Source organism: Pelodiscus sinensis, chromosome 13 (assembly GCF_049634645.1).
Source record: "Pelodiscus sinensis isolate JC-2024 chromosome 13, ASM4963464v1, whole genome shotgun sequence".
NCBI lineage: Eukaryota > Metazoa > Chordata > Testudines > Trionychidae > Pelodiscus > Pelodiscus sinensis.
This window is the reverse complement of record NC_134723.1, coordinates 32,672,113-32,684,302: the sequence shown is the minus strand read 5'-3', so window position 1 is coordinate 32,684,302 and position 12,190 is coordinate 32,672,113. Positions and strand designations below refer to the sequence as shown.

The 12,190-nt window shown below is 41.6% G+C and overlaps 1 protein-coding gene across 4 annotated transcripts in view; it reads left to right on the top strand.

The window, feature by feature from the left end:
• The window catches only part of GRIA3 (glutamate ionotropic receptor AMPA type subunit 3), a 254,923-nt gene that overhangs the window by 137,081 nt on the left and 105,652 nt on the right, over positions 1 to 12,190 (top strand). For all 4 annotated transcript variants that reach the window (XR_012906924.1, XM_006115395.4, XM_006115397.4 and 1 more), the window contains exon 5: positions 9,764 to 9,817. Coding sequence is in view for 3 of the 4 variants with exons in the window: in XM_006115395.4 (XP_006115457.1) it covers positions 9,764 to 9,817 (54 nt within the window). In the remaining variant the exon portion in view is untranslated. The remainder of the gene's footprint in view (positions 1 to 9,763; positions 9,818 to 12,190) is intronic.

Sequence of the window (12,190 nt, the reverse complement as noted above, 5' to 3'; positions counted from 1 at the left end):
AGCGTGTCAGGTTGTGAGCATCAAATAAGGGGGTCATGACTGAAATGGCTAGAGTAGATAGGACAGTCCTAGAAGAGTAGTATGACCTAAAAGCCAGAGTCTTTGGGACTACTTTTGTTCTCAGGGCAGCGTGGCCTAGTGGCCAGAATCCTTGAGCAGTGCCCACAACATGTGGTTGGTGTGAAGCAGTATTGGGGGACATGGGCCCACCTTCTCCACCAGGTCCCAATCCGTGGCCCTGTGAAGCCAGAAGTCCATGATTCAGCTTGGTTTTATATTTTAACAGTTACTTTCCCCGGGTCACTTCCTACCCTTGGTTTCTGCTCTGTCAGTTCTCCTGGGGGTGTCATCTTACGGCTCACCCTCATCCTTCAGAGTCACTAAGGGTTTCATTGCTGTTCCCACCAGCTTGGCCTCCATGGTCCATAGCTCCAGCAACTCCCTGGGAAGAGCCTGAAACTAATGTCAGCGTTTCTCCTTTGCCAGACCAAACTGAGCTGGGTCTCTCCCTTTTATATCCTTCTCCAGGTTCAGCATGCTCAACAAGAGTGAGGGGGCATGGCCTCTTCAGTCCACAGTGTGTCGTTAATCCCAGGGGTAGCTACACCCTGGCACAAGTACATTGTACCAATTGTCATCTTCACACCACAAGCTGAGGTGTAATGAACAAAGAACAATCTCTCTTATGCTCAGAGTATTCCCTAAGTCTTACCAGACATAGTAACTACAGAAATCTTCCTCATATCTCACGCTGTTTTCAGACCTTTTGAAGAATGTGCTCCCTTCCCTTTAGCATGCATATTAATATCCCACCAAATGAACACTGTGGAAAGCTACAAAGTAAGGAGCAGAGGGGAGGGGGAGGGAGAGGAAGAGAACCAAGTCAGTCACCCATGGTGGTTAGAAAATTCTCCTAGATCACAAATATATATCACTCAGATTCCAGCTTGTGTAAATGAATGAGGCGGGTGACAAGGGAGGGATCATGTGAGGATCACATGTGTTCCCTCCCTCTGGGACATCTGGCATTGTCCACTGTCGGTAGACAGGATACTGGGCTGGATGGACCCAGTAGAGCTGTTCTTATGTTCTCTGTCCATTTGGGGTCCAAAAGATTTTTTCTGAATTGTTTGGTCTCTTGGCCAGATCTGAGGAGATGAGAGTAGGGTTATGCCAAGCGCCTATATTTTGCCTAGTTTATTAGACACCTGCTACTAGTCTTTAGGTAGTGGGAACTCTTGGCCATATCAGATGCCATGTTAAATGCACACGATAGTGATCGCTAAGTCTGGCAGTTCTGTTTGAATGGTACAACTGATTTTACATCTGATTCACACATATGCCTTGCCATCCTATGACAAATTTGATCCACGTTGTTTGCTTGTTTGCTGTTGAAAAATAGCATGCCATAATACTCACATTTGCACAGTACCATGGAGACAAAAAGTGCCATAGAAGTGCTTCCAGTTACTATTTCAGTTATTGGTGCAGTGGTTGTCATTATGTTAAAGCAAGGAATGGGGCATTGCTACGGCTGCAAAATAGATATCAGGGAGGTAACTGGTTAACTGGCAGTCTGGCTGGGTTGGAGCAGCACCCTGCCTGACACAAGTGAGGGAGCTGCTCCAGCCTGGTCAGGCTCAGCTCATCACACCATAGGCAAGGGGTGCTCCAGTCCTGACAGGCCCACCATGCCACACCAGAGGTAGGGGGCACTCCACTCCGGTTGGGCTGGCACAGCTCCCCTCCTGCAGCAAGGCACAGCGGGGCTGGGCCAGCCCGAGCAGCCCCCACCTGCAGTGGGCTCAGCCCAGCCCACAGTGCCCCCGACCCAGCCAGGCTGAAGCATCCCCCATCCCCCGTCCGCAGGATCTTTGGGAAGTAGATTACCAGTTAAATGAAATGTTTAACCTGATATCTGTTTAAATGGGATTTTACATCCCAAATTAATATCAGTACCCCAGTGTTAAAAGACTTAACACAAATGAATATTCCCACTGATTTTTAAACATATGCTTAAGGTAAATGTGTCTAAATTTTTTGCAGGATTGGGGGCCAAGTCACTAAACACAAAACATCACATTAAGTAGTATAGCACTATTAAGCACTTTCGAAACGAATACTGTTGGACGCAAAACATCTAGTTACTACATTTCAAAGATCTGGGTATCCAGGAAAGTGGTTTCTTTTTCTACCTTTTCTAAAGATCTGAGTTGCACAGTACAAGAGTTAAAACTGCTTCATCATTCCCTGGTATAGTAGAAATGGAAAGATACATTGCAGTCGGTCACATCTCTAGCTGTCATTCCATTTAAGTGGCACATTTCCGTGAGCTGTCATTTATGAAAACCACAGGAAAAATCTTTAGGCCTTCTTTTATAGCAACACTGCCAGTCATCTTCAGTGCTTTATCTGATGGAAAGATACAATAGGCTCATAAATATCTGGATTATGACCTTTAGATCAGCCTGTCTAACAAAAAGCAACAGATTTCTACACTGATGTAGCCAGAATTTAATTTTCAACTTTTTCAAAGCAAAGATAGATAAATGAGGTTATTAAACATGATGTACTGACTAGATTGAGATAGATTCAAATAACTAAAATGGAAAAAGAATCTTAAACAGGTATTAATTGGATGCTGAATTTTGCCTTTCACCATGGTCTAGACCACTTAATAAATCTAGGTAATAACACCTAGGCTACGTCTACACTGGCCCCTTTTCCGGAAGGGGCATGTAAATTTCATGAGTCGTCGTAGGGAAATCCGCGGGGGATTTAAATATCCCCCGCGGCATTTAAATAAAAATGTCCGCCGCTTTTTTCCGGCTTTTAAAAAAGCCGGAAAAGAGCGTCTACACTGGCCCCGATCCTCCGGAAAAAGCGCCCTTTTCCGGAGGCTCTTATTCCTACTTCCTACTCTAGCCTCCTCATTGCTCTCAGTCCCCTCTTTCCTTAACTCTGCCCCATTGTTTATGTCAGACTCCTCCCTTCACTTACTCACATTGTCCATGTCTCTCCAGCTCTTTCCCTTCTGTTCCATCTCCCACTTCAAAGTAGGAATAAGAGCCTCCGGAAAAGGGCACTTTTTCCGGAGGATCGGGGCCAGTGTAGACGCTCTTTTCCGGCTTTTTTAAAAGCCAGAAAAAAGCGGCGGACATTTTTATTTAAATGCCGCGGGGGATATTTAAATCCCCCGTGGATTTCCCTACGACGACTCATGAAATTTACATGCCCCTTCCAGAAAAGGGGCCAGTGTAGACGTAGCCCTAATGTCTCTTACTTGACACAGCACAGTGGGGTGGTAGGATTTACCAAGTCCATCAGAAAATCACAATCATAGTGGTAATTCTAGAACATTATGATAAGTAACACTAACTGGTCCCTCTCACCTCCACAGCTCCTGCCTGCCTTTCCATATTTTCCTCTTCTCTCTCCATTCCTCTCCAAGCCTATTTGCTTCTCACTCTAGCCTCCTCATTGCTCTCAGTCCTCTCTTTCCTTAACTCTGCCCCATTGTTTATGTCAGACTCCTCCCTTCACTTACTCACATTGTCCATGTCTCTCCAGCTCTTTCCCTTCTGTTCCATCTCCACGGTTTAAGAACACACACTCCATCCTCACCTCCCTACCTGACAATTTAGCAGGCTCCCAGTGGTTGATTTCCATTACCACCATCCCTGAATTCTCAGGAAGAAAATGAATAGGTTAATAGTGGTCTATTGGCTGGACCAAAAAGCAGAAGTAATTTTGAAACCGAGTCAACAAGTAAGAGAATCAGTGTCAGGCTATCACTAAAAGTGACATTGCTGCTGCTATTTTCTTCTTGCACTCCGAGATGTGTGTACCATGATAGTGACAACTTGAAAGAGACATTCCTGCTGAGAACGATCTCTGACCTTTCTCAGACTCTGCTCTCCTTTGTTCCAGCCCAGCCCATTCCCAAGAGAGGCCTAAATTGTAAAGTTCAGCTCTGAGGCTCAACTTCCCTGTAACAGGGGGCTGTGAGCTCCCGTATTCCCATTTAGTTCCATACTGAGAAATAACACAGTTGTTGCACAAAATGATTTGCAGCTGAAACACATGAAGCTGCACTGTAAATCCCATTCCAGGGATTGGACTGTCTGAATAGAGTCACCTACCTGAAAAGGAAGTCTGGGCTTTTTGATCTTTTTTTTTTGGAACTGTGGTCATCTCTCAAACCTAGTCGATTTGTGAAGCCCCCTAGCATAACAGCATGGTTTTTTTCCTCAGTGTTGTTAGAAAAATGCCTGTGGCTTTGTAGCCATTCAACAGGGACCAAATAGAACAAATTTAGGTAATCTTTGTATTCAGACTTTGAAAATTTACCAGCCCAGACACCACCTCTGCTGGCCTCTTTGCTACCATGGGGATGGATGATAATTATAAACAAATGGTATTTTATGCACCCATTCAAAAAAATGAGTCCACCCCAGGAAAGTGAGAGACTAGCAATTTGCAAGGCTGATGTCATCGCTCAGACATGGTATGTAATCTAGGACTCCACTCAGCATAAAAGTATTTGATGCTGACCAATAGATTGATGTGTTTACTCTAAAGCAAGGGACATTTTAATTTGGACAGGTTTAGATGGTTATGCTTATTAACTGGTTACATGTTTTAAGGTTAATTACAAAAAGCCCTTATTGCAACATTATATTAAACCTGATATAATCTTTCTATCTAGAAGATAAAATTATGCAGGCTCAGAATTTTGAATTATTCATGACCATTTCTAACCAATTTTTCCTGTCTCCTCCTCTGTTCAGTTGCAAATCTCCTATGCTTTCCTTTCATTTAAGTCTAGGAAGTGAAACATCCCAAAGACATGTAGTTCAGTGAAATCCTTGCCCCATAATCCTAGCATTCTATTCAGTGCCAGTGTTCAATTGCCTGCTTTCTATACAAGCACCGCAATATATAAGCAGTTGATGAGATTTATTTGTTATACTCCTGCTTTCCTTCTTCATGAAAAGCTTTATCCACTCGTTTGCTCCTTTAGGAGCCAAATTGATGTGGGAGATGATTGGCTCTGCTGTGCTTGCTAATCCAGCAACTCTTCTCCCCATTTAAATTGCTGTAAAGTTGGTGGAGGTGATACACTTGTGGAGGGTTAGGGTGGCACATGTGCTGAGTTTTTAAAAGTATTATTAATATCTACGTATAATCTGACATGATTGGGTAATATTTGAATACAAATATTAGTAAAATTCCTTCTTGAAAATGCTTTGTAAACTAAGCTTCAGAGGGGTAGCCGAATTAGTCTGTAACAAGAACTTAAAAAACAACAACTAGTCTAGTAGCACCTTAAAGACTAACAAAACATGTAGATCATATCATGAGCTTTTGTGGGCACAACCCACTTCTTCAGATGACAGGAGTATCAGAAGTCCAGATCCAAGAATAAATAAGAGAAGGGGGGAGGAGAGAAAAAAAGAGAAAAAAAAGGAGGGGGAAAAGAGTAACATCTTTAAGGTGCTACAAGCCTATTTGTTTTTTAAAAAAAAAATTCTTGTAAACTAAGCTTTGACTTAAGTGTTTAGCTATTTTTAGGGCAATCAGAATTATTTCTGGCTACTGATGGAGATGGACTACTGAACTAGATGGACTGCTGGTCTTGTGGCTGGGAAAAAGGGAAGCACAGCAGGGAAGAGGATGATGGTCCTTGCAGATCCCTGCTTTGCAGGTCCATTGTACTATGTTTCCTAGTTGCTGCATTCTTGACTTCACTGGGAGCCCCAGGCATGAATTCAAAGGCAGAATAGGGCTTTTAATGTCATGCTTTTGTCTTGTTAAAAATATACACAGTTCTGATCAGAAAAAAGAAAGCCTCTTTTATTACTAAGGATAAAATGTCAAAGAATATTGCTCTTGATTTACAACTCTAAAATTCTTTGCCTCTACCCTTTCAAAAGTAAATCACCTCTGTTAATGTAAAATTCAAACATACAGAGAATTCAGTATGCAAATAGCATGTATGCCAGATGGATCTAGGGGGAACATATACATTTCCATAGAAAACAAATGTGAGTGTAAAAAAGCAGATGTTTTCTACCAACAGAGTGTACATACAGTTCTCCAGAGAACTTGACTAGCAATTTATTTTCAAATGGTGGGAAAGTATGCAAATTCCTCAGAATTAAATGAGAAGTTAAAAGAAATGGCTTCTATGAAGGACAAGGCAGCCCAAAGAGGCAATTGGGAATTTAATCAAGTATTGTAACGGGCCCTGCAGTATATCTTAAGGCATCAACTCAAATGCCAGTTGAGCTAATCAAGGTGATAAGTGGCATTTTTGGAAAGATGTTGTCGAGAGTGTGACATCTAGATCCTTTATCTGTCAGCCATACAGAAGCCAGAGAGCAGTAATAATGTGGGATGCCAGAAAATTTCATCTAAAGCTTGAGTCTACTCTGAAAAGGGTACATTTAAAAGTGGCACCTTCCTACTCAACAGAGCTACTCCCTGTATGTACTCAGTGTTACAGCTGATTTGTGTAGCCACAGATATAAGTGCTACTTTTTACTCTTATTAGCCCAACAAAATTTAGGGAGACTGAGCTGGAGTCTTTCCTTCGCATGCATAATCAGCAGGATTAAATCACTTGTAACTGCAAGATCAAACCCTTCCTGAAGACTATGGGGTTGCACTGCTGTTGCTAAGATTATAATCTGAAGACAACAGGCTTGCACAGATGGAAATGCAAAATCACAGTCTGACCTGCACAATTTTTATTACTAGGGAAGCGTCATTCAACATGGGTGTAGGTGCTGGATGGAAGGGTGATGGGGGTGCACACCCTGGCTGGAAGTGGCTTCCATTCTACACAGGGTTTGTAGTTTGGTTCAATGGCTCTCAGAAACCTCACTACACAAAATGTTCCAGCCCCCCTCAACATGGGGAGTGCTTTGCTTCCTCCCTCTGCTTGTGCTGACTCTTATCAGGGCTGTCATGTGTGTACAGCTAATGACAGAATATGTGCTTGCCAGCTGGGAGGCAGGACTTAATCACCCTTCTTTTTTCCCTACAGACCATACCCTTATCTTATGGTGCATTTCTTATTGTTTTCTAGTGGATCGCGCCTTCCACCTAGCTGCTTCACTTGCACATAGAGATGCTTGCATGAGACTATTTTATCTGGCTGCATCCTCTTTGTCCTCTGTGCATCATGAGCATTCAGACCTAAACATACAGGACTAGATCTCGCCTTGTCAATGCTTGCACAGCTACAGAGGAAATCAGTGGGAGAAGGGGATTCTCAGCACCTCTGAAAATTGGGCCAGCTCTAGTTAGGTGACTAAATATAGCATTAAGAGCCTAAATATAGACATTGAGTGTTGAAATATCAGGACCAGCTTTGCCAAAGACACGTAGACAGTTCTTTTTTTGTGATGGTATTGCCTGGTACATAGTACTGGCACCTCCAGTCAGAGCTTTTTTTGGAAAGAACGGAGCATACTGGCACCTCTGTAATGGAAATGGCTGACAGCCGGCTGGGCCACATGTCTTAAAGGGGCCGTGTGTCTTAAACAGGCAAGGCCGGGCCCATTGCCGATTTTTTTTTTCTCAATAACTTTTCCCCTGGAGTACCGGCACCGGTTTGTTTGTTTGTTACAAAAAAAGCACTGCACATACACATGTAGCCCCTTGGTTTGATTTGTGCTTTGCCATGGTAGAATTGTGATGGTGACATTTGTAGAGTTTAATCAGAACAGAGTCAGCTGTCTGTTTCACATATCCCCAATGTACTCCACCACAAGGAGCAAAGTAAACAGGAGCCAACTAAGTATGTGTGTAAACAGAGTGTTATCTATATACTGAGCAGATATAATTGAGCTGATACCCAGGCTATAATAGGTGACAGAGGAGATGCTATGATAGCAAAGGTGACTATGCCAGAGTTATGTTTCCCACTGCACTCTGGGGCCTTCTCTACACTACAACAGAAAGTCGATTTAAGATACGCAATTCCTGCTACATTAATTACATAGCAGGAGTTGATGTAGCTTAAATTGAGTTTCCTCACCATGCATGCAGCAGGAGGTTGATAGTAGCAAATGCTTCTATTGGCTTCCCTTACTCCTCGTGAGGAGCAGGAGTACTGGCACTGATGGGGTGGCCTCTGAGTTCAGTTTAGCAGGTCTTCACTAGACTCACTAAATCAAACCCTAGAAAATCCATTGTGGAAGCATCAGTCTTCAGCATAGTGCAGACATGGTCTGGGTGTGCAATGGGAAATATCATTTATGGTTATAGGGCTTTGCTGTGGAACTTTCCCCTGGTAAAAGACAGAAGTTTAAATCTCATTTAAATCTCAGCTGCTGCAGGATCTCAAACCACAGCTTCCCACTACCCTGCCCAGGAGCTGTTGGGGTGAGGAGAGGAGGCTTCTTCGACTGCACAGATTTTCCTTTTCCCTTTGCCAGTCTTTGCTTTTCTTCTCTGTTTTCCTTCCTGATTGTAACTGATGCTGAGCAATGATGAGAGCAAAACAGCCTAGTTATACGTCTCTCTCACACCTGCCTTCCCCTTTCCCACAAGTAAGGTACCAAGTATCTTATTTTATAATAATTGCAGTGGTGCCAGACTACCAGCGGCAGCTTGCTTTGGAATGAGCATGAGGTGGGAAGGGTATAAAACAGGCAAGGGAAATATGAAGGTGCTCATTATTTAGTCCTAAAAACAACTGCACTGAGAAAACGCACACACAAGATCTTTGGGTGAGCAGTGGTCACTCAAACAGCAGATGGCAAATATTGTTCCCATCTCTTCTACCAAGAAATAAGACTAAGAAATCCAAAAAAATGAAGCTGGCTGAAATCATGTACAAAAGAACAATTGTTTAATACATTTTTCCTATGAGAAATATTTTTCTTTTAAGAGGTGCCTGTGATCCATAAATAACAGCTGGCTAAAAAATTATTTCCCACAATGTATTTATATCCATTTATTATAGGAATTGCCTGTGCTATATTATGCCTCTGAAAGTCATCGGTCCAATTCTGCTTTCCTTAATTCTGACAGTTCCTACTGGACATTTAAACTTGAGTCCTATGCAGCTGTAGCCACATGATCCTGCAGTCATAACATCTCCTCTTGAGCTCTCAGTTTTATTCTCTTTAGAGCCCTGTTACTTCTGCAATTCTCATCTGTTCTGCCCCTTCCTGCTCCGCTCCCCCCATGGCCAGAGAATTCCTTCCTCTCCCCATCTCGCTGCTTGGATGAGGGGCTTAGCTGAGGTGAAGGGGAAATTGCTGATAGAGATGGAGCTGGTTGGGGAACTTTCATATAAGACCCTCACAAAAGGTTGTTCAGTTAATTAGGGAGCCATGAGTTTGGTCCCAGTTGCACAAATTATTCATAAACCAAATAATGGGGATAGGGTGACAAGCCACATTCCCTTTAAGCTACGCAGCATAACATCTTCACAGGTGATGAATCAGCTCCGCCTAGTCAGAGGCTCAGGACGGGGCTGGTGACAAGATAGGAAGTGTGAAAAATCGGGATGGGAGGTTATAGAGGCCTATATTAAGACAAAATATTGAGCCTGACCCTGTAAAATTAGGACATCTGATCACCCTAAGTGGACAATATATGGGCTCAATCGGCCTCGCATAAAGACAATGAGAGATTGCCATTCATGTGAATGGACGTGTTCCTTATGTATTTTGATTTTTTCCTTAAGTTTGCCGAGACACATTCTCTTACATTGAATGATACATGTTATTTCTTCTACTCACAGGTTGTAATCCTTGGTAAACATTCCAGAGGTTATCACTACATGCTAACTAACCTGGTAAGAATTTTTTCATCAGCAGAAGTATAACTAAGTTTTAGAGGGTACTATATTCTATACAGGTTGTGTCAACTTTAATCAGCCAAAGCGGAAATGCATAAAAAAGTGCTTGGATTTTGAGAAATGCCACGAGTAAATACTAGAACTGGTATGTAATAGTCATTTGTACTCAATTACACAGCCTTTGTTTTGTGTAAGAATTTCCTATCCTTTACTAATTTAAAAATAATAATTCAATTATATGTTTTCCACTAATTTATATCTTCTTTAATAACACACTAGCTAATACTAATATTCTGTATAGCAGATTTTAAATTTAAACACTACGAAAATAATTTTATTTGTACATAATACAAGTAATATAAAGAGCCAAATTAAAATTTGTAATTCCATCTAATAAAGTGGCCAGACTACTTATCCATTCATTGATTTTACAGTATATAGGTAGAATCTCATTATAGACTTAGTACAGTGACCAGGCAAAGGGCAGAATATTTTTATCCATATTAAAAATACACTTTTTCACACTCTATAACTGACTTTTCAGATTTTTTTTTTGAAAAGTCATCAGCTAGACATGCTGCAGAAAAGCGTTATAATGTTATTGATCCTGTAGAAGGAGTCATTTTTAGCTTCTATCTTTTCTGCATGGGGAAAAATGTTCTTCCAAAGACATATCACACTTTCTAGTATAATCACATTTTCTTTATAATCATTTTTTTTCTGTGTCTGATTAAAGCAGGGTCAATGAATTTTAAAATGGCATTTTCATCATAAATACAGTGTGACTTTAAAATTTGTCATTGTGCATTATGGAGATGATCCTATTCACACTGAGGAGAGTGTACTTTGCATACACCAAAAAACAGTAGGCTTAAATCACTATTACCATGTGCCACACATAGCCATTTACACTTCTACAAGGTGATCCTAAACTGCTACCCAATCTGATTGCTTTTAACATCCACTTTGCATGTGAGTGAATAACAATATGAGGTGTAGGGCAGTGGAGAACGAGGACCACATGGCTTGGCAGTGAAACATTAAGGTAAATATTGTGACAATTAACACTGTACTGTCTGGCATGAAGATCATGCTTCACCTCAACCGAGCACTGAGAACACTAAATGGTGTCATGCCTCTGAGTCACAGAGCTTCCTGCACTCTCTCCTATACAAAGAAGGCTGTTAAGCATTTGCTGCTCTGCTGGCTGATGCAGAGGTAGTTTTGGAGCCAGCCCAACGTTCTCCATCCCTTTTGTCCCTGGTCTACACTAGGGCTTTATTCTGAAATAGCTTCCCTTAGGTTGAATTTATAAGCAGAGCGTCCACACTACCAAGCCTGTTATTTCAAAATAAGGGGCTGCTTATTTCAAAATCTGTACTCCTGCTTTTCTCAGGGAATAATGCTCATTTCGACTAAATAGCATTAGTGTGGACACTCCAGTGCCGCTATTTCGAAATAACTATTCCCAGAGGAGTTCAAACTAATAGCTTCCTTGGGCTCTAAGTCAAGGTAGTGTGTCCGAATTAGCGTAGCCTGCCTCAGACTAATTTTGAGGCTTCCCTATAATGGTGACACACTATTTCGATTTTGTACATCAGGAGCTATTAAATAAAATTTAGTTATTTCGAAATAGTTTCCTAATGTAGACATGGCCTTCGTGTGGTTTGCATCTCAAGGGAAGCAACAGTTGCTGACTCTTGAGCAGAAGCATCATGGTGACTTCTTGCACCCCAATCTCTTCTTCCCTCCTCCCCACACTTTTAATACATGCAGAAGGTGCAAGACCCAGCTGTAACAATCTGAATGGAACTTGGAGGGAGGAGTACAGGTTGAAGAAGGAAAGAGTTTGGAAGAGGCTCCGAGAAACTATTATTAATGCAGGTGGCTAGAATGCTAGCTGCATATGCAGCAGCTTTGTAAATAGTTCTCTTCATAAAAGGCTAGTTTAGTTTTACAACCATGGAATCCTTTCACATTATTACCCAACAAGCAATATATGAAACACCAATTATGATCTGACACTACATATTTTAGCAAAAGAGTATGAGTAATTCACTACCTTACATACCAATCAGTCCTATTGAGCTTTGTATGTAATATTGTGTACCCCTTTTGATATATTTTGGATCACATGGAAACTTTGCCACACTGGAATAAGCCAGTGTTCCATCACAAAGATCTGAAATCAATTTGTTTCCAAATTCCATTTTATTCCAATACTACAATCTACTGCTCCAAGACATTGTCTTCTAGCTAGGAGATCTTTTACTAGCATCAGGGAACTTTCATCAGTTTCTTTCATGATAAAATAACCACAGCTTAAAAAAATAGTACCTTACCAGAATGTTTGTTTTGAAAACTGCATTA